This window comes from Mercurialis annua, linkage group LG3 (assembly GCF_937616625.2).
Source record: "Mercurialis annua linkage group LG3, ddMerAnnu1.2, whole genome shotgun sequence".
NCBI lineage: Eukaryota > Viridiplantae > Streptophyta > Magnoliopsida > Malpighiales > Euphorbiaceae > Mercurialis > Mercurialis annua.
In genome coordinates, this window is record NC_065572.1 from 2,594,002 (window position 1) to 2,618,625 (window position 24,624).

The following is a 24,624-nucleotide window of genomic DNA, read 5'->3' on the forward strand; positions in this document are numbered from 1 at the left end:
TGTTTGAATAGTGACAAAAATTGACTCCCACACTACAAAATATCTTAAAACTTGCATATTTTGCTTTATGGGTATTGACTGATAGTGTTGGGTTACAATTTGGATTTTAATATTTTTATAACCCAATCTTTGACTGACCAATAACTTTGATCCAATGGAAATGAATTATTGGGGTTTGAAGCTATAAAATGCTTATTGCTTTGATAATTGATCAATCATACATATTTTGTTCTTCAAATCTTGGGTTTTGAGAAGAAGTGGCAGATCTTATACTAGTGAAGTACCCACTGTACTGCATTTGGCTTGAAGTGAATTAAATCAAAATCAAATTGTAGTATTAAATTTATAAAAATATAGTCTTTTATAAATTTATAGGAATTAATTGACTTGGTTGATTTTTGTTAATTTTGGTCGATTTGTTATAGAAATTAACAAAACTTTTTACATCCAAAATTAAACTGAATTAAAAAAAAGTTTCAGATTTTTTATATCATTTAAAATAAAGATTTAACTCATGTTATTCAGTTTGATTTGATTTTTACACACCCTTCATATCCACTTAAAATAAATTAAAAAAATTCAATGAACATTTTTTCAGAACATGTATTTTACGATATTCGAAGTGACTATTCCGACTAATTAAAACAGAATTGAATAGGATTCGTTAGGTCGGAAATGCTTTAACATGTATTTTTAAAGCTACTCTATACAAAGTATTGAGCTTTTACCCAAGAAGTGCTGGATCTGATGCTAGCGAAGTCAAATTAAATCTTATGCTACTGCACATTTATTATTTATTTTGTTAAAAGTCAAATTAAATCTATCAAGTATAAAAAAAATAAACTAAATTGAAACTTGGTTGATATTTTTAAGTCAATTTGGTTTGTTCGATTCAATTTATAATAACTGAACTTTGTTTGCGTTTAAAACCTAATCGAACAAAAAGCCCCAACATTTTATAATATTATATTAAATCGAATCAAATTAAATTTATCGATTGAGTCGGGTATTCAGTTTGGTCGGGTGTTTTCACACCCCTAGTACCCACACACTAGAATAGATGAAATTAAGTTAATTAATCCAACAAATAGATTATGAAATCAAGGACAATCAGTCTGTAAGCTTAAAGAAAAAGGTTGTATACACTGGCAGTCTGCCAATAATGTCTAGAGGAAGCATCATCTGAAAGGGATATTTATGATATAATTACAAATTATTTAGCAAATTTTATGCCATGGGGCAGGGATTTAAATTTTAATAGCATGTTAGGCTGGTCCTCTTTATTTATCTCTGTGTTTGTTTCTTAATAAATATAGCTCATGTGACAATAAGAATAATACAACTGTTAAATTAAATCCCTTGATTATATTAAGTAATCCTCTTTTATTGATTGCACATGCATTTATGCTTTGTTAAACCAATCTGTGACTTTTGACTTACATTAGGTATAATTTTTAGTAGTATATCGTGAGAAATTCTTAGGTAGACTCAGTCCACCACGTCACTCGTAGACTAAATCTATCACATTATGACACGTCATTAAAATAATGGCACTATCGTAATATTACTATCCAAAAGTGTAAATAAGTAATAAACAAAATTACGATAGTGCCACTATTTTAATGATGTGTCATAAAATGATAGGTTAGTCTACGGATGACGTGGTAGACTGAGTCTACCTAAGAATCTCTCGTATATCGTATATTTATATTTGGCATAAAGGATTAAAATAATTTATATTTATAATTTTATATAAAAGAAATATAATTTATTGATTTTAAATCAGTTTACAGAGTGATTGTCAGTTCTACATTTAAAACTATAAATTTATCAAAAATTAACAGTATATAAATATTTTTATCCAAAATCATAAAATAAAACTTTTTTTCAACCAAGTTGAAACAACAAAATGAAAATAATACAAATACAATTAAGGGTCTATTTGATTTAAATGAATTTCACAATTTTTATAGAATTCAATTGAATTTCTACAAGATATGTGTTGGGTTCAAATGAATTTTCACAATTTAAATTATATTTACACCCGAAATACAATATTCAATTTATTTCACTTAATTTAATATTATTTTTATATTTAAAATTTGGAAAATTAAATACAAAAAATTATTTTTTAATAATTTTTATATAAAATTTATTTAGAAATGAAATGAATTAAAATAAATTTTACACTAAAATTGATCCAAACAGGCTCTAAGTATAAAATTATACTATTGTAGTGATACAGATCAGGAGAAATTGCCCAAAAAGTTGGTAATGGAAAAATCCCTATGATTGCATAAAATGTGATGATGCTATTGTATTGCATGGTAATAAAATGCTCTTAAGACAGGAGGTTAAAGTTTGAAGATTTTTTTTGATCAGATTCTAGATATTTGTTAATCAATCATATGCTTGATATTTTGTTATATATTACGATAATATAGTGTTGTCTCAACTTTATGTCAGTGTTTACAGTTTTAAATTTTTTATTGAATTAATAATTCGTTTTTAAATATACATTAGATAAATATTTTTATTTATTTCCTTATTACCGAATGACTACAAAAGCAAAAATTTAAACAATTCATCATTTTAATTCTATATAGATAAGTGTACTATTTGTACATGTTACAACTTTTTTTTTAAATTTTAAATAACTATAATGTATTTTTGTTTTTCTTAGTATACATTAAGTGTACTATTTGTACATGTTACAACTTTTTTTTTTTAATTTTAAATAACTATAATGTATTTTTGTTTTTCTTAGTATACATTGATTGTCGATAATGACTAAAATATACTTGTATGATACGTTTTTCAAAAGGAAAAAGGGTCATTTATATTCTTAAGTTTTAACTTCATAATTAAATAAACCTTCAAAGTTCAGAAAGATTTAAATATGCCCCTAAAATCTTAAAAAATGAACAATCATATTCTCCAATTTTGATAAATAGGCTCCCAACGTCTCATTTATACGTCAAAATTGGGGTTTGGTTGTTCACTTTTTAAAACGTTATAAATGACCTTTTTTCCTTTTCGAAATGAAATATAAATTCAAAAATTATAGATTTAAATATTAAAAAAATAAATCTAAAAAATTCAGGGACTTGTATGATAATTTGTGCAAAAAGAAATAGTAATGGTGTAGTAAAGTGGAGTTGGGTGAGATAGTGATGTGAATGGGGGGAGTAGGGCTGGAAGATTTGGGAATCTCTCACCAACAGACAACATTACAGAGAGACAGTTTTGATTATTACAGTTCCATGTCTTAAGATAGGACCTCCGACCCTTAACCTTAGTGTCGTAGGCCACTCAATACCTTATCCCATATCACCTCACTGCCACCCTACAACAATTTAGTTAGCAACCCTCACCACTCTTTTTTTGTTTTTGTACAATTAACCCCCTTAAGATTGGGTTGGGTTGGACAAAAAAATGAGGGAGTTATTCGTACAAAAATATAAATTTAACAATCATATCTTTTGAAAAAGAAAAATTGGGATAATAATTTGTAAAAAGATAATTTAAGGCGACGGTTGATAATTTAAGGAATAGATCCGCCCTTGAAAATCAGCTAATTGTCAACCAGTTACTTAATTCATATTTTTATGTAATTTAATTTTTATTTGATGGTATATGCCAATAAAGAGTCAATCCGGAAAATAGAGAATATTGTCTTTATTTTATCCAAAAATTAAAAATATGGTCCTTTTATTCATCAAAATGATTGAGAATAAGTTATTTGAACCCCTATCACAAATTGAGAGACTGGATAAAGCCGTTATTCAATCAAAAAATTAAAAATGGAAAATTAAAAATGTTAATTTTAAAGATGGGTTTTACTTTAGTAGAAGAAAGTAAAAAGCATGGAATGGAGCCAAATAAACGAAAGAAATCAATCCCAATGCAAATATTAAAAATACTGCAAACTGAAAAGTGAAGATCAAATCCAATAGTATAAATCTGTAAATATTCAAAATATTCGGAAGAAAAAGTGCATCTCTGTATCCTTATTTTACTGATTCCTTTCACTTTCGGACACAATTAGAGACCACAGAGACTTCACACTTTTATCATTGTCTCCTTCTTTATGCCACACTGCCTTCATTTTTCACCCTTACTTTAGACATTCTTCTGCTCTTTTTACCTCTCATTAACTTGTACACCAAATATTCTCTCAATGAGAAACAATATGCGACAATTTAGTGGATCAATTTTTGTTTTATTTTTCCGATTTCAAATATGTTTGCGTAAATGGTCAATCCGGCTTTTGAACGTATATTTCAGACTCTAAATATGTATTCAAGTAATCCTAAAATTTGTGTTTTGTCGTCAAAGAAATTCTGACTTGTATATTTTATATGCGTGACTGATTTGACTCTCAAATACAAGTTTTGAAATCTAATTAACTAATTTGATTTCGAAACACAAATTTGAGTATCTTGACCAAAAAACATTAAAAGTGGCATATTTGATTGTGAGACACAAGTTTAGAGTCGAATTAACCTTTTGTTCGATAATGTTTTATGTATTTTAGAAATAGAACATTTTAAATGTAACATTTTTTGACAAATAGAAACATTTTTCTCTACTTATTTTATAGTAACTTTCTGGCTTACTACATAGACAACGGCAACAATTTGTAACACAATTCAAGTTTGAGTTTTTTTGTTCCCTTTATTGAGTTCAAGACTGTTCAAAAAGGTAAAATTAACATAAACCATCATTCTTTTTGTAGCTCAAAAATTTAAAAATGTTTATTTTAGTGATTTTTTTGGAAAAAGTGATTGTATTTTAGTAAATAATTTAAGCCCAAATGTCATTTTCAGAATAGCCCATCAAAAAGATAGCCCAAGACCAAAGTCAAGCCCAATTACAGTTAACCAAACTGGAACCTTTACTTTCTTTTCAAATTTATAACCAAAACGACACCGTCTTTCTTACTCAGAGACATCAGCTCGTCATCATCAATGGAGGACAAATTCTCCTGCCAAATTTCGTCTACTGGATTTGCAATAATACAGTTCAGATTACAGATTACAGATTACGTCTACTGGGTCTGTAATTAGCGAATCAATCAGTGGTTTGTAAATTAGGGTTAATCTTACGAATGGGAGAAATTACTGATCAAAATTACAATTATAAAAGAATTGTATTTGTTACAGTGGGAACGACATTGTTCGATGCGCTCGTAAGAGCAGTTGATACAAATGAAGTTAAACAACAATTGTTTAAAAAGGGGTATACCCACCTTCTTATACAAATCGGGCGTGGATCTTACATTCCTATTAAGGTCCCTATGTTTTACTTTCTTTGTTTTTAGCCCCCAATTCAATTCAAATTTGAGCTTGGTGTTCTTGATTGATTTCTGGGTATTGCTTTTTTCTGCTTGAATTTCGTGGAATTTTTCTGGGTTTTGTTAATTTATTCATAAAGTTGAGTTTTTTTTATTTTTTAATTGATTGTTGGGTGCTGTTGTAATTTGCTTCAATTTCATGTTCTCTTGCTGGAATTTGCTTGAATTTGTAAGGTTGTTTGTGGATTAAATCTATTTGTGAATATATAATGCTGCTAGCGAATTGTTAGTTTGTAATTCATTGAATGCAATTAAGGCGGTGTATGATCTTTACTGGCGTAAACTGATGCAAGGTCGCCTTCAAGCGTTGTGATGACCAGTTTTTATGCCAAAAGGTCACTACTGTTGTTGAATAATGGGTCTTTGGTTGTTTTTAATGTCGGAAGTGATGTTTTTAACAAACTTGAAGATGACAATTAGCTCATATGGAGTAAATGAGAGGACGGGAGATGAGCATTTGTCCTTGAAATGTTGGTAGCGTTATATTCGTGTTGCTTTTCCGTTTAGGAATAGGAGTAGGTTTGAGGTTCATATATTTTGCTACAGTATTGTCGCTTGAATGAAATTGATTCTTAAAGTTCTGGAGTTGCATTTCTAGTCTTCATTGCATATCTTGATTGAACAAATGTATTATTTCCTACAAAAAGAAGGCTGATTTCTTCTTAAGATGCATTGTCTACAAAGTTAAACTTTTATTATGTGTCATGACATTCTTTTTAATTGCAGTCTGAAGGAGAAGATGGATCTGTAGCTGTTGATTACTTCACTTTTTCATCAAGTATTGCAGACCATCTACGATCAGCATCTCTTGTCATCAGTCATGCCGGTAAGCTCTTCATATATTATCTCTGCTGCAATTTTCACGGGTCTATTATTAATTAATATAAAAAAAACAGTTCGAAAGATTGTTATAATTGCAATTGGCTTTATATGGATGCTTAACCTTTGATAAGGGGTGGTGGGGTTAGGCCAGGTCTGCAGTCAATCTTTCTCAACCAGATACCCCAATCTGAGGGTAAAGGATTAGTTCTCAATATCACGTTTTGTCATGTTTGCCATAAATTGCATTTTATTGCTAAGTAAATATATACCAGGAGTTGAAAAAGGACTGTAGTCTCTACTCTCTAGCGTGGTGGACATATTTTCATTTAGCAAGGGACCATACTAGTTTTGCGGTTCTTAGAGGAATCCCTACTTGAAACCGAAAGGGAGTGAGAGAATTGGATAATTGCTTCAGTATCTTCCAAAGAAATTTAATAACTTTGTTTTGGCCATTAATTTGGATAGCAGATAAGGTTACTAATAACTGGTTCTAAACATGTGCAGGCTCGGGGAGTATATTTGAGACTCTGCGCCTCGGTAAACCTCTAATCGTAGTAGTGAATGAAGATTTGATGGACAATCATCAAAGTGAACTCGCAGAAGAACTAGCAGATCGGAAGCATTTATATTGTGCCCGTCCTCAAACACTCGATCGTGTAATAGCAGATATCGATTTAGAGTCTCTTCTTCCTTACCCTGCAGGAGACGCAACGCCTGTTGTCAAGCTTATAAACAGGTTTTTAGGTTTTCCAGATGATTGATGAATCCGTAAATTCTTATAACTTTAGTCATAACCCGAAACCCCAAGCCGGCTATACCACCTTTCAGCTTAGTAGGTGTAACTAATCCGTTACATTTTTTCTTGACATTGGTGTACATTTAATTTCTAATATGATGTAATTGCTGATTTATTTTATCCTTGTTATAAATTAATGAAGCCTTTGATGTAAAAAGATAGAAACTTTATTGCTTAGGCAGGCAGGCAGCACATGACAATAGAAGGAGATGACAGAGAGCTTTTAAGTTTTAACACATGAATATAACAGTAAACAGTGTCTTGTAGGGGTGTGAAAAAACCAAACTAAACCGAACTGGCAAATTCGGTTCGGTTTGATATTGGTTCGGTTTTTTATTCAATTTTTTTTGTTAAGTCTTAGTGCAGACTGAACTGAAATAACTGAACCCGCCTGGCTAGTTCGGTTTGGTTTGAAAGATGTCATTCTTGAAAGTTTTCGGTTCGGTTTGAACGGAATGTACCCCCTAGTGTCTGGTATCATTAATGTTGGTGTTGGTCCCTGGTTGAATAGGATGGACTTTATGATACCAAATGGGTGATGATGGCATGAGGCTTGTGACTTGCAGATGGGGCATTATCTCTCCCTATCGCACGGATCAAAGGTTCCTTTACTGACTGGCTTGTAGAAAAGGGACAAATTAGAAGAGCAAAGACAAAATCACAGCCCGGGAAGATGGTGATATTTTGGTTCTAGGGTTAGGATAGGGGGGTCATGTTTCTTGCTGTGTCATTCTCAATGGTTAATGGGGAATTAATAGTTTAAAAGGTAAAGAATGAAATAGAGAATGTTCTTCTACTTTGCATTATTTTGGTATACACCATTAAGATCATCAAATAGGCATATAAATGATCAATGTTGTAATCTATTCCAAAACCAAACCGAACTCTATCAAAATTTGGTTTAAATCGAATCGAACTGACTCAAATTTAGTTTTTCTTCTTCAAAACCAATTTTTTTTGTAAATTGGAACTGAACCACTTGGTTAGGTTACTTTTACGGTTTGTGACAAAACTTACCTTTTTCTTGATCGGTTTGCACTAAAACTTAATTGAAATTGTTTTAATCCAAAACAAAACCAAACTGAGTGAAAAAATTATTTTTTTTGTAGTGGTAAACCGAACCTAACAAAATTTGTCGGTTCAGTTTGGTTATTTGGTTTGTACACATCCTACAATACAACTAACTAGGTGAATAAGTATCAATGAAGTAGTGATCTAATTTACTATGTAGTACGGACATTTCACTCAATAAATATTTCCATTTTGAGAACATGAAATTCCTTTTTAACATAAAAACTTTTTAAATAATACTATTCCGTCGTGTTCGCATCCAAATATACCGTTTCCATATTGCTAATGGTGCTACGTTGTTGATTACTGAAGTATTCTCGCTTTATAAGGAATGAATTCTCAAGCTCGAGTCTCCATACTGTCACATCCATATATCATATGAGAGTTTATTTATCGTTATGGTGAGCGTAAGAGAATAAACTACTCGTCATTGTACAGCTCACACGGTTTATCGGATCTCTAATGAACTAAAAGATTAGGGGAATAAGTGATTATTCATAGAGCCTTAGATGTAATTGAAATAGAAAACAAGTACCGAACACTACAAAAAATTGCAAATTTTGTTGATACAAAGACAGAGACTAGTCCTTAGAAAATACAATAGAAGGGACGAATGAAGTACACAACACCACCCTTATTATTCTAGAGTGCATGCATATTGCATACAATTAATATGAGCTCCTAGGTAAATAAACTCCACCCTCCAACTATACAAAATCTTCAATAAATCATCAAATTTTCTTTCTCTGTCTTTACTCAATTCTATATTTTTCTTCTCAGTTCTTGCAGGGTCTGCTCATGGAAACTAACACTAATTTTGGCTCTCATACCACTAAACACCATCACTCTCATTCTCAACCTCTTAGCCACCACCAAGACACCACACTTTCCTCAACTTCTATTCTCATAATTGTCATTTCAGCCTTCTCTGCCATTGTAATTCTTGCTATCTTTGTTATTATTGTGATGCTTAGAAGACTCAAATCTGCTAACAATTTAAGTGGCAGTAGTAAACATAGTAGCATTATGAGTAATACTAACAGTTGTAGATTTGTTGCTCATACCACTCTAAGCTTTACTTCTAGCCCAGGTAATAATAATTGCTACCGTTTTCACATTTCTTTGCATTTATGACATGGTTTGTATGTTTAACGAACATTTAAGAATGTTTAAGTTCTAGGTCTGTGTTGCACGGAAACTTCTCGAGTCCCTTGAGTCCTAGGAAAATGACTGAAACTCTGAAAATATGGTTTCGTTGTTTCCGGTTTCAGGGTTTCTGTTTCCGTGTTTCACAATCTTGAATTTAGGTGCTGAGAAAATTTATGCTAAGCAATCTTGAATTTGCAAAATGTGGGCAGATGTGAATGGAGGGTGTTTATATGGAAGCAATATGGCTCAGAAACCTGTACCAAAATACAAAGGAGTTCAAGTTTTTACATACAAGGAGCTTGAAGCAGCTACGGACAAATTCAATGAAGCAAATGTGATTGGAAATGGAGGTTATGGAGTTGCGTATAGAGGTGTTCTTGCTGATGGGACAGTTTCTGCCATTAAAATGTTCCGTAGAGAAGGGAAACAAGGCGAACGTGCCTTCAGGATAGAGGCAAGTCACTTCATTTATTATCCTTTTGCTTTATTTCCGGATTAATCGTAAAACAAATCATGAACTTTATCGTGTTATGATTGGAATACTGGCATGGTAGTTTATATTCCAGAGTCCACATAAGCGTTTTTGTATCAGAAAATTGCTCGGCATTTCAAATTAAAAGAAATAGTTTGCATTCTAAATTGTTAAAAGTTCGTGTTAAAGTTACAAAACACGCTAAAGTTCACGATTGGTTTTGCAATCAACCCTTTATTTTCTAACATAGGGTGCACATTTTAGCTAATTAACCTCAGTTTAAGGTCTTAATAAAGGGGCTTAAAGTCAACAATTTTTATGTGCTAAAAATCAAAAACATTAGTTATTTGTTCACTGCTATTCAATTCTGCACATGGGTATTGGTATAGTTCAGTCACAGTGTCATTTTCCTGTTTGCAGGTAGACTTGCTAAGCAGGTTGCACTCTCCTTATTTGGTGGAACTACTAGGCTATTGTGCTGACCAGCACCATAGGCTTCTAATATTTGAGTTCATGCCTAATGGTACCCTTCAAAATAATCTCCATCACAAGCAATGTCAGCCGTTGGATTGGGGAACCCGCTTGCGCATAGCCCTCGATTGCGCTAGGGCTCTCGAGTTTCTTCATGAACAAACAATCCCATCTGTCATCCACCGTGATTTGAAATGCAGCAACATTTTACTGGACCGAAATTTCCGTGCCAAGGTTTCGGATTTCGGGTTTGCCAAGATGGGTTCCGAGAAAATCAACGGTCAGATGTCGACACGCGTGGTTGGGACCACCGGTTATCTTGCTCCAGAGTGAGTGCTCCATTTGCCTGTCATGGATTTTTTATTTTTAACGAACATATCAGATTAGCATTGCGATGTCAACTGTCACACAATATTGCACATGGGCATAGTAAGGTCCTCATTAGACTGCATGTCATTTTCAAATCACAAGCTAAAGATCAAAATCAGATATTTAAAAATTGAAGGGATAATTTTATTAGCTGATAATAGTATTTTGTTATAGTTTTATATAAAGCTGTCACAAAATGTTAGTTTACATATTACAAGTTTCTTGAACTAAACGTTACTGATATGATATTTGTTGTTATGAAATCAGGTATGCTTCAACAGGTAAACTTACGACAAAATCGGATGTTTACAGTTTCGGCGTGGTTCTTTTACAGCTGTTAACTGGCCGGATTCCTCTGGATATTAAACGGCCCTCCGGTGAACATGTCCTCGTCTCTTGGGTTAGTTAAGAACATTGCAGTATGAATTGACAAGAATTTATGAAAGAGGAATTTGTCAGTTATTTACGTTTTACAGGCTCTTCCGAGGTTAACTAACAGAGAAAAGCTTATGGAAATGGTAGATCCGGCTCTGGAGGGCAAATATTCAAAGAAAGATTTAATTCAGGTTGCCTCATCATTTCTGCATTATCAGCAAATTTAAGTCAGATATTTCTTTAGCTTGAATCTCAAGTAATTTTCTGAAATATGTTGTTTCCATTAAAAATAGGTAGCAGCAATTGCAGCCATGTGTGTCCAACCGGAAGCAGATTACCGTCCGTTGATTACAGATGTGGTACAATCGTTAATCCCGCTCGCCAAGAACCCGTCTTCAATTTCCACCAGATTCCCAACTCATAAAGTCAGTCCTAGATCTTAAAAGAGAGTTCAGAAATTGTAGATCTGTACAACTATGTGAGCTTCATTCTACATTATCACATTGCGGAATAAAAAAAATTCAAAAACAAGCATTTCAGATTGAATCATCTTGATGTCAAAAGAAAATTATAATTCATTAGATCATAATAATCAGTTGATATGTACAGAATAACACTACAATTGAACCTGGTAAAGTAAAATTTACCTTCTGTGACGGCTAATACAAAGTAGTAAAAGAAATTTGACTGCACCGATGCTACGACTATACTCCCGATAAACTGATAATCTCAAAAATGAGAATCAACTCCCGGTCTCTTCATTAGAGTTCCTATTATCAGTTCCTGATTCCTTGCCAAGACTTGTCTCTCCTGCATCTTTTTCTCCATGTGATCTATTAGCTCTTTTACCAATTTTATCAGCATATTTTGAAAATGCGGCAGAAAGAGCGGATTTGACCGTTATTTCAGGTTCTTTCTTCCTTCTTTTGCTTTCATCTTCTTCTCCCTTCCCCAATTCTGTAATTTTTGCTACAGAAGGTTCGGGGTCTTTCTGAGATGTCTCTGGAACAATGGGGTTACTGGATACCCGCTTGAATGGTTCATGAAAAGTGTCATACAAGCGTTTCACCTGAGACACAAACTCGTAAATGCACATACTATGAACAATAAAGACCATTAATATTTAACTACTACAGTGTGCTAATTTTGTTGGCTATGCAGTTAAGGGCATCAAATCATGAACACAGCAAAAAACAAGAAGTTCAAAAAATACCTTGCGCTCTCCTATGCCAGGGCAGCGAGCTAGATCTTCCATCGATGCATCCATGATATTAGAAAGGGACTGAAACGAGACTCAAATTAGTTCCCGATGAACAAATTAAATCAATCAATTTTATTACAGCAAGGCACTCATAGGACATACCCCAAAGGTAGAGCCGAGGGTGACTACATCAGTCTTATTAACATGCCGAACAGTTGTCAGAGAGTGGCTTAGCTAAATCAAAAGAAAAAAAAATTCAGTTTAATCAATTCAAATAACCAAGACAATTAACAAAAAGAAAGATAGACTTGGGCAGTGGACCTCAAAGAGCACATACCCGTGATAAATAATCTGTATCCATATACCCTTGGATAAGATCCGCGGGTTTGTTTTCATAAATTTTTATAGTCTCCAAGTAACGACCACATTCCTCCAAACTATTAACAAAAGAATGTCAGCAACAATCGTTCTAAAACTGTCTGATACAAGAAATGAATTCGTCAAATATTAATAAAATAAGGGTCAATTGCAAATTAGTACACGAACTTTACCTAATTTGCAATTTCAACACGAGATTTGAAACTTGGCAAATTGGTACACCAACTTTCAGTTTTGGCACACTGACCAATCATGCAACAACACGTGGCTCTATATTATAATGTCCATGTTAGTATTTTTCTAGTTCGGTGTACCAATTTATCAAAAGATGAAAGTTGGTGTACCAATTTGCCAAGTTTTAAAGTCCGTGTTGTAATTGCAAATTAGGGTAAAATTTGTGTAGTAATTTGCAATTAACTCATAAAACAAAATAATTGCAATATAGGTTCAACTCTCTATCTGATCGATCTATCATGTATGGAGAACTCTCAGACCAAAAGTATCCTATCTTAAACAGAAGTGTCCCGTTTGCAATGGAAAAAAAAAAAAGCAGAATACCTCCAAGCACATAATAGAGTACAGTCATGAAGCAGAGCGGTCTTAGTGACTTCAAGTAGAGGCTTAACCACATCCTCCTGAAAGCAATCAATATAAACTTAAATAATGGATACAATAAACTTAATAACTAACTAGTACAAAACACTCGCAAACACTTATCATCAGATAGAATAAAAGACTTACAACATCAACATGGCATAAAACAATACGAAGCTTGTAGTTCTTTTGCAGCTCCCTAATTCGATAATACAGATAATCGGGATGCAATAGATGATACCTAAGACTGCATCAAATGATCAATCAACTTATCCAAATTAGCACTGAGCAAAACAGGCAATCCACTGCTTATGAATCGGTGGCACGGACACTTCATACAATCAATCAACGTTTCCCGTTTCAAAAACGTGTCAGACATTGGATGTTTCAGACACAAATTTCATTTTTTACATAGAAAACCTTAAAATAACACCATTTAGCCGTGTCCAAGTGCCCCCCGTGTCCGTGCTACCTTTATGATCATATAAAGTATAAACTACATTGACTTTCCAATGTCTAAATGGCAAAATTTAACATTTCCAAAAGATAAACACTAAAATAAGCAATGAAGTAAAAACCTTAGATAAAGAGCACATGAATTCTGGCCAAGCATGTAGTCACAAACAATATCAGCAAAAGCCCACCTCACATTTCTTATATGTTTAAGCAATGGGTTTCCCTTCTGCCAACAAACAAAAAAATAACTTTCTTTTAACAAAACAGACACAATCTTTCTCTTAATGTGTAGGCTTTATTGCTAAAATCATGAACTTTTTGCAGTTTTAACATGAACTTTAAATTTTATCAATTTAATACATAAACTATCATTTTCTTTTCAAATTCAAACACCGAACAGTTTTCCGTTAAAAAATGCCGTTGTGGACACTGGAAATTAAATTTAAAATTGCAAAACACGCTAAAGTTCACTATTTTTTAAGAAGCCTAGTATTTATATGTTTTTTTAAAAAGATTACACCTTTTTACTTTGTTCTTTTTCTATCCTTCACAACTTAAAGACTGAAATTACCTGCCTGTGGCTAACAATGATTGCATTGCGATTCTGACCGGCGTGATTCGACGGTGAAGCAGCAGACGGAGAAGGTGAAGCCGCACTGTATTCATCACCAATTATTACAAACATTAAAAACCACCCATTGTAGCAAACCAAAAGAAATTTAAAAAACAATGTTAAAGAAAGAACCTTTGGGTCGTCGAGGTTGGATTAGAGTTCTCATTATCGGAAACGGCGCCGGATTTAGGAGGAGGCGGCGGAGTGTAGAATTCGGAGTTTTTAATGGAGGCGAAAGCTTGAGAGAAAGTTTGAGATGGGTTGAATAAAGATTGGGTTTTAGGGTTTTGTGAATTTTCTATAACTTCTTGATAAGATGGGATCTGAATTAGTACTTTTTTGGTATTTGATTTTCTGTTTTGTTCTTCATCATTTTCATCTCTCTCCATTGTTGCAGAAGAAGGAGGAGGAGAAGGACCAACTTCTAATAATTGTTTACGGGCCTTCATACATTGTTTGACTGGGCCAAGAGATATGAACCCTAGGCCCATCAATCAGTCATTGCAATTCTTTTTACTACGCGTAATTTTTTCGGTTTAGTTTTTCGGTTTTGGGTTTTAGTTTTTATGTGGTCGTTACCGGCAAGGTCCGTGGTCAGATAGTGGCCGATAGTGTGACTGGCGGTTGGGGCCAACGATGGCCCGCAGTTTTTGTCGAGGACCGTCGATAAGGGTGGTGGCCGGCAGTGGGGAGCAATGGTCGGCGGTTGCCAATGATGACACCGGAGATCGTCAATGGGATAGTCGCCAGAGGCGGCAGTGGCTAGCCATCGCCAGAGGAGGTGCTGGTTTACTAGAGGCGATCTCGAAGGTGGCGGCTGGCCGGAGGTTGCTAGTTGTTGCGATGGTTGACTCAAATTGATTTAGTTTAGATTTGATTTGGGTTGGGTTTGTTTATGTTTAATTATTTTTGTAATTTTTTTTATAATTGAGAAGGGTTATGAGAGGACTTGAATCCATAATTTAACAGTTTGTTGTCTAACGCCTATATTATTTGAGCTATATTTTATTGGTAATTATTTTTACTGTTCTACGTATTTTTGCATCAAACAAGTATTTTTTTTCAAAAAGGCATTTTGTATATTTATAATTATTTTCACTTTTTTTAGTATTTTAGAGAGATGCCCAATTTTTTTATTATCCTAGTAATTAATCACAAATTAAGAGAGTTAAATTCTAGCAATTAGTAATTAGCCATAGGTATAGTCTAGTGGTAGGTACACTACAATTCAATAAATTTCATATTTGATTCATTTTCTTCCATTAAAATATTAATAAAAAGGATTATATAAAGTCAAGAAAATTGTTATAGTCAAAGAAAGGAGGTGGAAATTGAACTTATTCCAACCTCTGCTAGCACGCCACCAATCATGTATAGATGGCCATGAAAACAATAGAAACTAAATAATTCAAATGGCATAACAAGAAAAAAATGAAGTTCCTCTCAAAATTCCAATTTTGTTGGTTAAAGTTGCACTTTGTACTAACAAGTTGCAAGAATATATATACACACGCAACAAATTGTACCCATTACTATTTGTTCCATTTTCTAAATTTGTTATGACAAGAATAATTATCTCGCTCAAAGCAAATTGCACCTTATCTTGTTAGGTATTTACAATAAATGGAGGATGTTTTTTTAGCCCGGACTTATCTTATCTATTAGCAGCCATATTCAATCTCTTTCTAGTTCCGAATTTATTATAAGTCTACATATTTATATTACAGTTTTTTCTATATGAGAAATCAATCTAGCAGTTTGCTAATTAACGCTTATACCATTTGAGTTATAGCTCATTAGTATTTATATTACAGTTTCTAACAGATAATAGTTAAAATAGTGGGATTTCTCTAATTATCATGAATTCCTGTGAATATCTAAAATTTCATTTTAATTATAATTGACAAAATAAGTTGGCTGATTCCTAGAATTGTGACATTTTATAATTTAGCTCTACATATTCGGGCAATTTAAGCAAATAAGTATTCCAAGGCACAACATATTAACAAAATATGGAATACCATTCCATCTCTAATTATTGACTTGACCTGGTCTATTGAAAAAGTTGTCATATGGTACATCATATTGCAATTTTAAAAAATTAAATAGATAAAAAGTTTGTGAAAATTCCTAAAAGCTATAAACAATTTACACAAATAATTAAAATCAAAATCTCAAAAACTAAACCGGAGGGCGGGTTGATTGAACCGCATCTGGTCCAACCACTCGGCTGGAAGATCCTTCTCCCTCACTTGTAGTCACCTTTGTTGACCGAGCCAAAGACGAAGCTCTCGTCAAAAACGATGATGCTCTCTGCATAAACGACGGAGTCCTATTAATAGTTGATCGCTCCGATTTAGCAGCTCGATCGGTCCGCTCGAGTCGTTTATACTTTCCTCGGCTACTCCCTTCTCCACCACCGGGTTTATACCCTCTTCTCGAACTCCTTTCCCTTGAAAAAACAACCATACTCATGGTCCGGTTCAATTCACGGTTCATTATCTCTTTCCTAATCTCAGCTGGTAATTTCAAAGTGAACCGGTCCGTATTTTCACCCGGTTGAACCAAAGAATGACCAGTAGAGTGTGACCTTGGAAACCAACGAGGCATATCATTGGGCCTATCAGATCGTGACCCACGTGTACGGTTCCTATTCAAAGTTTGACCCGCACTTATAACCTCAGGCGCAGGAGGGTCAACTTGATCATTCTGACAAACTTCCGGTTGTACTTCCACCGCTACGGTGTCGTTTTGAGCTTCGAGATCAGATGAATCAGGTGTCGAACCAGTTGTCTGAACCGGCGGGTCATCCGGTTGAGGAGCTAAATTAGCTCGACAAACAGGACACGTGGTATGAGAAACCAGCCAAGCATCAATACAATCAGGATGAAAAGCATGGTCACATTTAGGCAATAAACGCAGCGTTTCATCATCTTCAAATTCACACAAACAAACAGCGCATTCCAGTTCACCTTTCCCTATCTTAAGCCCTTTCACTTCCGAGTAAACCAACGTCGGAAACGTCTCGATCACGGTAGCATCCAGCCCACGCGCCGCGGTAGATCGTCGGGATCTCCCTCCGTTGTTTGCTCCTGGAACGCTGCCTCCAGTCCCTAAATTTCCGCGGTGGCGGATATAAATAGAGAAAAACCCCATGAAAAAGAGAGCCGCGATCAAGACTACGATGATTATAGCCATAGACGGAGTAACACGAGCGTAGCCATACGGATTACGCGTGTCTTCATTGGAGGTTTGCGCGAGGACGGCGGTGATCGGAGATGAGAGGAGGACGACGAATATTATGTAATGAAGAGGCGGAGACATGGCGGAGAAATGAAAATTAGGTAAAATAAATGGTAGAATTCAGTTAGAGATGTAATTTATAAAGAGCATGGTTAAGGAGAGTGAAGAGATTAGGGTTATAAATGAGAAATAAGCGTGGGAATCAAAACAGAAGACTTCTGTAAGAGTTTGGACAATTGCAAAAGTGGGGTCCATTTTCAGGAACTTGACTTTATTTATTGTTTATTTATGGTCAATATTGGTTATATCCACGTGGCCATCATACTTTAACATAGGAAGCTTCTAATGAGCTTTGGGAATAAATAGGTAAGAATGCGGTAAGTGCCTAATCTTTTGGATCAAAGCTGTAATGGATACTTAATTAATCAAAATTTTAGATAATTGTAATTAAAATATCAATTATTCTCAATTATCCCAAATTAAATTAAATTATCTCTACAAACCTTCACCACCTCCTTCAAATCGATCAATGGTGTTGCAGGCGGCGGGATGAATAGGTGCAGCGGAGTCTGCAGAAGAAGAAACATAGAAGAAAAGAAAAGGTTAAAGTGAAAAAGGTGTATCAAAAATTTAAAATTTTTATTTAAAAAATATTATGATATTTGGATTTTAAAATTATTATGATATTTGGATTTTGAAATTATAATATAGATTTGAATATCATTAAGTGACAATTTAAGGATGGAAATAAAAATTAAAAATCACTTTAAATTTTTTCATTTTTTAATGGCATGTAAATTTCATGCTTGGAGGTGCGGCTGGAGGAGGGAGATCTCATTCGATTTGGCAAAGGTTCAAATTTTTTTGATTGATTTTCATAAAAGTGGGTTTTTAATACTTCATGCCAACTTCAGTGTCCATTTGGAAATACAGCAAAAGATTATGACAAGCAAATCTACGGAGACTGGTGAATTTTTAATTTAATTATGCCAATGCGGGAAAATTAATTAATAAATTCTCATTACATATTTGGGATATTGGCGAAACAAATTTCAATGTTTCATTTTTTTAGCGATTTAAGTCTAACATTTAAAATTTTACGAAACAAATCCTAACCTTTTTAATTTTTGCAAATTGTAGCTCAAGTTCTAATTCTAGCCATTTTGTCATCTTTTTTAGGCTACAATTTGCAAAAATCCGAAAGGTTGGGATTTTATTTGCAAAATTTTAAAACGTTGGGATTTAATATACCAATAATATGGCTGCCACATAAGCAAATAATGGATTTGGGCTACAAAATGCAAAAATTTGAAAGGTTGAGATTTGTTTCGTAAAATTTTAAATGTTGGGCTTAAATCGTAAAAAAAATGAAACGTTAGGATTTGTTTCACCAATACCCTACATATTTTTATAACAAATTATAAGGAGATCAGTTACAATAAAATAATATTAGTGATAATAATCTTCATCTTGGAAACACTATTCTCAGTATGTTGAGAAACCGTTCATGTAATTTTCGTTATTATTAATAGAAATTTTAGCCTTTGTTAAAAAAAAAAGAGATCCTCCATTACTTGAGATCAATAATAAATTTTTAAAAATCATAAAAATATAAACAAAAAAAATACAATTCATTAAAGCGGATCTGAAACAATTACTGATGGATTGCGGACTCCACTTGACTATCGTAACCTGCAAAATAAGATAAATAACTAATCAGACAGCGGTAATTCAATTGACTAACTCAATTACTGAAAAACAAAATAATAGTATTTGCAGTAATTTTTATAATTATAATCAATGAAATATAATTTAAATGGTATAAGCGTTAAATAACAAACTATTAGGTCGTGAATTTAAATCTTTTCACAACACTCCCCCTTTTGGATTACCAAAAAAAGAAACTTTTACTATTAAAACATAATAATACTTGTATTCTTAATGAAGTCTTACAGATACAGTATTAACAGTTTTACTATGTAATATAAATTATAATATCAAATTAATTCCTAAAGTAAAATCCAGCAGAAAATACAGTAGATTCTAGAATCTTTGTTACTAAAGTGACATGAAATCATATAAAACGAAAATAAATTGAAGTCAAGCGGGGGAATTGTTAGTCACATTTGAACGCTGCTGAATTTTTAGTCAATTAATGTATATTCTACTGTTAATACTAAAAAAAATAAACTGGACTTTAATAATATAATACAAAGTTCTTACTTATAAGTTATAGCATAACGTGCATAGCAGCAACAGTTGAATTCGATATCGATGCAGGCTGCTACGCTGCTATAAAACAGTTTTTACCTCCGAATCTCCGATGGACATTAATCTATTGATAAACTAAATAGCGATAGAACAAGTAAAAATATTTATAAATATTATTGACGGATTTATATATCAACAACCTACTTATGAGAGAAACCAAAATTCATTCAAAAACGTTACTGAGAAAATAACGCCGAAAAATGAAAATTATGAGACAAAAATAGCAAATAAATTTACACAGTTGCGAAACTAAAATTTGATATTGCATCAAGATTATGTAAAAAGTTCTTTTTGGAGTTTGTGTATAAGGTTTAGAAGAAAACATTTGATATTGTTTCTGAACGTTTGGCCTATATAGCTAGCGGTTTTCTGTTTTGTCAAAACAACATCGTTATAGAGTTAGTAATTCTAAAAATAAAGGGATTAAAACAATTCCATTTTGCCCTCCGAAAACTAAAAATATAATAAATTTTATTTGCTAACTCGAACTATTTTATTTGAGAAAACATTTTAAACATTTCTACAACAATAATAAAACAACAACCAAATTAAAAAAGTTGGTTGGGCAGCAAGCAAGCGAGACTCTAACGCAACCCAAGTTCTCTGTTCAAGTTTTCAATTTTTATGTTCTACCAAGTTATTTGCAACCAGAAAAACGTCACTTTTGGAGTCATCTACTTTAGTATATTTATGTATTTCATGACCTAATAATTGAACCCTCAAAAAGATTAATGTATTTAATTGATGCAAGATAAGATCTAAACTATATATTCTCACGTTTCTTTGATTGGTGTTCTTGTTTCATTTTAAATTATATTTATTTGGTTCGGCATATAAGGAAAATTCACATGGACAATCTGTACTTTTTTTTAATTGTTTTTAAGTGTTTTAGCTTTACTCAATTATGGGTCACTAATCATTACTGTCATCAAGCTTAAACCCAAGCTAAAGGGCCTAATTTGTCAAAAAAATAAAGTTGACACCGCTCAAATAAATTCCTAATTGGTTTTAGGTGCAATTTTTTGCTATTTTAGTTGAGCTGATTAGTCATTCTAATTTACTACTCACCTACACTTTATTCTTTCCACTAATCCTCGGTCAATTTCGTCTAGAGAGAATTTGACTTTTCAAATACATTCATGTTTGGCCCTTGACTTTGAGTTCATATGATAGAATGAAACAGTCTAATTTACTAAAATGTTTGCGTAATAATCTATTATTTGAATTTTAACTAATTTCCACTTTTTCAAACTTTGCTATCAGCGTAAAACAAATATCATTACATTCTAACTCATAAAATAGTGCTTTTTTTTTCTCATTTAAATCAATTTTTTATAAAATACTTAAAAGATTTGACGTGTTGATTTTGAAGATAGGAAGAGATGATCTTCGATTCCTAAACGGAAATCATTATCTCTATGTCCGCCCTATGTTTACATGTTCTTTGTTTTCTCCAATAAATTGGTATGTTATTTAATTTTAGTGTGTTTTTTGGTGTTTAGTGTTTGATGTTGTGATTTTGTATTTTTTTACGGTGATTCTTAACTCCATCAAGACTATTAAACATTCGTTTGGGATTCCAATTTAAGTTTTTAGATGAATAAAGATATTTTGAGTTTTATCGATACAAGCTCTTTATGTAACAGTTCAGGTTGATGCGATAATCTTTTTAATGTTTGTTCAAATTCCAAATTCAAGTTTTTGATGGATAAAAGTTGATCCATTGAAATATATATAAAATAAAATACGTTTAAATATAAGAACTTTAAAGGTGCAAACAATGTACGAGAATTCTCATCACTTGAATTCTTCTGATTTATTAGCGTTGTTACCGTTTTATTTTTATATTTTTATAATCTATACTATACTATAAAGCTGAGCTCCAAAATAACTTTCAACATCATCTAGCCAAGTGGTCTCATATGGTTCAGCCATGTGGACTCATATTAACTTTAACTCCTATTTAATTAATTACTTTTAAAAGAATAATTACAGTTAACACAACTTTTCAATTTCCAAATCCTTCAAATTCTTTTGTTTATAACTTCTTAATCACTTCTCCCTTAAATATCAATTATTACTTTAAAACTGTTAAAAACATTCTTAAACACAGGCCATTTGCGGGTATATATTCAGCTTTAATCAAACCGATAATTATCAAATTCTCCATCGCTCACACAAAAATAAAATCACTCGGCCGTGCCCGAGAGCTAGAAGTATTAAAAGAATGGCAAAAGGAATGGGCGCACCATGACATCTTACGAAGGCTGCACAAATTTGGGATCAACAGAAAGTATATTTACGGTTTTCTATTATTTCACTGTTGTAGATTCATTCACAAGCAGTATAAAAGAAAGTGACCAGCTATGAGATAAAAGATAAAGATCATCACTAATGTGTTTTGTTCTTTTTGTTGCTTATAATTTTACATTTCTTGAGAAACATGTAGATGTATTATGACTTAAAATGGGAAAATATATTGTTCTTTTAGCAGATTTTAGGTTTTTAACTTTTATTTCTATCCGATGATTTCAGTTGTTTTAGGGAATATTTATCAGGTTTAAAAGAAAAGGATGACTACATATGAATTTTGTTCATTTATGATGATTCTTTTCAAATGGGTTATTGTGCTTATTGGCTTATCTACTATTACATTTGAATGGTGTTAATTTCTTCTAATTGCTAATGTGTATTTTGTTCCTATAATTTAATTAGAATTATAATAATAATTTTTATTATGTTGATTAAAATATCATACTACATTATAACCTTGAAACATTTAAAAACGAATGAACAAAAAATTATTAAGTGGCACATCAAACTTTACCGGCTTTCTTTTTTATTTATTTAACTACCTATTTGTTAAAACATTTCACAATTTATAAACAATAATAATATAACAAAAAATTGTAATAAAAAATCCTTTAAATTCATTAATCATAAAAATATATGACAATATTTTTCATATTGCATAACTTATAAGAGGTATAAAAAAAACTCTTCAAAATCGTTGATCATAAAAATTAAAAAAATCAAACAAATATTTTAATTAAATAGATTTTAAAAACTTTTCATATTTCATTACTCCATAAATTTTGTGGCAATAAAATTTAGGAGTTTTTATCGATGTTTATGAGTTATTAAATTTGAAGAGTTTTGACATATTATTTATTTTATTAAATATGAAACACATTTATTTAAAATTTAAATTAATTAAAGTTTAGACTAAAAGAAAGTTAAAAGAGTTTTGACATATTATTTATTTTTATTAAATATAAAATAAAATACATTTAAAATAAAACTCATTAAATTTTAGGCCTAAATTTTAAACTAATAAAATGTTAAAAATTTGACACTTATAAAATTTACATAGTTTTACTCAATCAATAAATTTAGTTCTATAATATTACATTAGTAAATTATAAAATTTTACTTATTTTATTAAATTGAATAACTATAAGAATTTAAGACCAATTAATATAATTTATTATGAATTAAATTAAATTATATAATTTAAAGAGTTTCAGTCTATTAATATATTTATAAGTTATTGAATATGAAGAGTCATACGATATCCAATCAATAAATTTAATTATAATATATTATATATCAATGAATTATAAAATTTCATTTATATTATTAAATTGAATAACATAAAGTATTTTAAAAAACAATCAATTTATTTTATTTTAAATTTAGTTTAAAAGTATAAGATACATTACCTAATCCAACAATTATTTTAAATAAGACTCAAAAAATTACTTTTTAAAAATAATTTTTTAAAAGTTATAAAACTATCTAATCTAATTCGCGCAACGCGCGGGCATCGACCTAGTGTTATATAAATTCTCCAAACTGTACTCATATCGAGCCACCAAAAATCAGAATGATGGTTTTGATCATCTTTGGCCCAAGAAAAATGGTCATAGTTTTAGGAAATTACATATGACACCGTGGATATTGAAAATAATTTTAATATAACAAATTGCAATTCACATGTTCAACAGTACGATCTTGAGTTTGTGAACTGACAAATGTTTTCAAATTTTCAATAAATATGTTATCCCCCTCCCTATTTTTAGGGTTTTATATTTGTTTTTCTATTTTTTTAGTCACCATACCATCGCCACCAATATTTGATTCTCTCTCAGTTTCTCTTCTCAACCACCACATCATTGTCGTTAAAACCCGATTCTCTTCTTTGCACCACATATCGCTACCAACACATATTCTTCTCTAGCAATGGTGATATCTCTGGTTCTAATATTATACCAACAGTATACTAATAATATATTAAAATTATACCAACAGTATACAAATTTTCTGCTTTACTACCAACTATAATGAAAATACATATAAAACAAGTGTATATGTTATGAACTAGAAAATATAAAAATAAAAGTTATTATCGATACATCGAAAGTATACTGAAATTATATCCATATTATAGCAAATACTATTTTCAAATTCTTTGGTTCATAATTTTAATATACCGACACTATACCAACATTATACTCACCATATTTTTGTAAATAATTTTTATTTTTTGATATTTTTGTAAATATATTTAAATCTTTCGATATTTTTGTAAGAATTCCTATTTTATAATGGTTAACCTTCTAATTTTTGCAACTAGCCCAATATTTCAACAGGCCAACAGTTTGACAATATGGGCTTATACATTAAATATTAGGCTTGTACATGTAAAGTACAATTGGAGCTGCTTCTCACAGGCTTGGCATGCTTTGATTAAAGAAATTGAAATTTTGATAAAATTATACTTTTTGGTATAAGGGGGAGAGGCAAAGCCTAAACGAAAAACAAACTAAACATAGCGATCATACGCCACACCCTGAAGATCGTGCATAAGCCAATGACTTAAGCTAGCTGGCGGACTCTCGTGGTGACATACTTCTAGGATGGAATAATTTCAATAACTCCTTGTATGTTTTTATTTTTTTCTCAAGGATTTAACAAATATACATAA

General features: G+C 31.9%; 4 protein-coding genes across 6 annotated transcripts; 2 read left to right on the top strand and 2 right to left on the bottom strand.

Annotated features, from left to right (window-relative positions):
* Positions 1-4,942: 4,942 nt before the first annotated feature.
* Positions 4,943-7,094, top strand: LOC126671388 (uncharacterized). Its single transcript, XM_050365154.2, has 3 exons — positions 4,943-5,293; positions 6,083-6,182; positions 6,683-7,094. The coding sequence occupies exons 1-3, from the start codon at positions 5,111-5,113 to the stop codon at positions 6,937-6,939; spliced, it is 540 nt and encodes a 179-aa protein (XP_050221111.1). The 5' UTR covers positions 4,943-5,110; the 3' UTR covers positions 6,940-7,094.
* Positions 7,095-8,632: 1,538 nt separating this feature from the next.
* On the top strand, positions 8,633-11,430 carry LOC126671884 (probable serine/threonine-protein kinase PBL7). Of its 2 annotated transcripts, none has more exons than XM_050365707.2 (6): positions 8,633-9,135; positions 9,404-9,652; positions 10,091-10,466; positions 10,774-10,906; positions 11,006-11,072; positions 11,175-11,430. In XM_050365707.2, the coding sequence occupies exons 1-6, from the start codon at positions 8,844-8,846 to the stop codon at positions 11,303-11,305; spliced, it is 1,248 nt and encodes a 415-aa protein (XP_050221664.1). In that variant the 5' UTR covers positions 8,633-8,843; the 3' UTR covers positions 11,306-11,430. The 2 variants fall into 2 exon arrangements, with proteins under 2 accessions (XP_050221664.1, XP_050221663.1); XM_050365706.2 differs by having other exon boundaries at positions 8,636-9,135; positions 10,983-11,072.
* A 6-nt stretch (positions 11,431-11,436) lies between these two features.
* Positions 11,437-14,629, bottom strand: LOC126671883 (DNA excision repair protein ERCC-1). Of its 2 annotated transcripts, XM_050365704.1 has the most exons (9): positions 14,256-14,629; positions 14,082-14,166; positions 13,633-13,736; positions 13,202-13,301; positions 13,019-13,095; positions 12,420-12,519; positions 12,245-12,316; positions 12,095-12,163; positions 11,437-11,950 (listed from the first exon to the last, which is right to left on the bottom strand). In XM_050365704.1, the coding sequence occupies exons 1-9, from the start codon at positions 14,612-14,614 to the stop codon at positions 11,624-11,626; spliced, it is 1,293 nt and encodes a 430-aa protein (XP_050221661.1). In that variant the 5' UTR covers positions 14,615-14,629; the 3' UTR covers positions 11,437-11,623. The 2 variants fall into 2 exon arrangements, with proteins under 2 accessions (XP_050221661.1, XP_050221662.1); XM_050365705.1 differs by lacking the exon at positions 13,633-13,736 and having other exon boundaries at positions 14,086-14,166.
* Positions 14,630-16,125: 1,496 nt separating this feature from the next.
* Positions 16,126-17,553, bottom strand: LOC126671885 (E3 ubiquitin-protein ligase ATL6). The gene has a single exon (XM_050365708.2). It carries the CDS (start codon positions 17,445-17,447, stop codon positions 16,305-16,307), a length of 1,143 nt encoding a protein of 380 aa, XP_050221665.1. The 5' UTR covers positions 17,448-17,553; the 3' UTR covers positions 16,126-16,304.
* Between the last annotated feature and the right edge of the window lie 7,071 nt (positions 17,554-24,624).

Coding starts and splice junctions, on each gene's coding strand:
- LOC126671388 (XM_050365154.2), top strand. CDS start 5,111: ATGGGAGAAATTACTGATCAAAATTACAATTATAAAAGAATTGTATTT. Junction 5,294..6,082: donor GATCTTACATTCCTATTAAG/GTCCCTATGTTT, acceptor TTTTAATTGCAG/TCTGAAGGAGAAGATGGATC. Junction 6,183..6,682: donor TCTTGTCATCAGTCATGCCG/GTAAGCTCTTCA, acceptor AAACATGTGCAG/GCTCGGGGAGTATATTTGAG.
- LOC126671884 (XM_050365706.2), top strand. CDS start 8,844: ATGGAAACTAACACTAATTTTGGCTCTCATACCACTAAACACCATCAC. Junction 9,136..9,403: donor AAGCTTTACTTCTAGCCCAG/GTAATAATAATT, acceptor AAATGTGGGCAG/ATGTGAATGGAGGGTGTTTA. Junction 9,653..10,090: donor TGCCTTCAGGATAGAGGCAA/GTCACTTCATTT, acceptor GTTTGCAGGTAG/ACTTGCTAAGCAGGTTGCAC.
- LOC126671883 (XM_050365704.1), bottom strand. CDS start 14,614: ATGGGCCTAGGGTTCATATCTCTTGGCCCAGTCAAACAATGTATGAAG. Junction 13,737..14,081: donor TCATTGTTAGCCACAGGCAG/GTAATTTCAGTC, acceptor GTTTGTTGGCAG/AAGGGAAACCCATTGCTTAA. Junction 12,164..12,244: donor CCCTCGGCTCTACCTTTGGG/GTATGTCCTATG, acceptor GTCTCGTTTCAG/TCCCTTTCTAATATCATGGA.
- LOC126671885 (XM_050365708.2), bottom strand. CDS start 17,447: ATGTCTCCGCCTCTTCATTACATAATATTCGTCGTCCTCCTCTCATCT.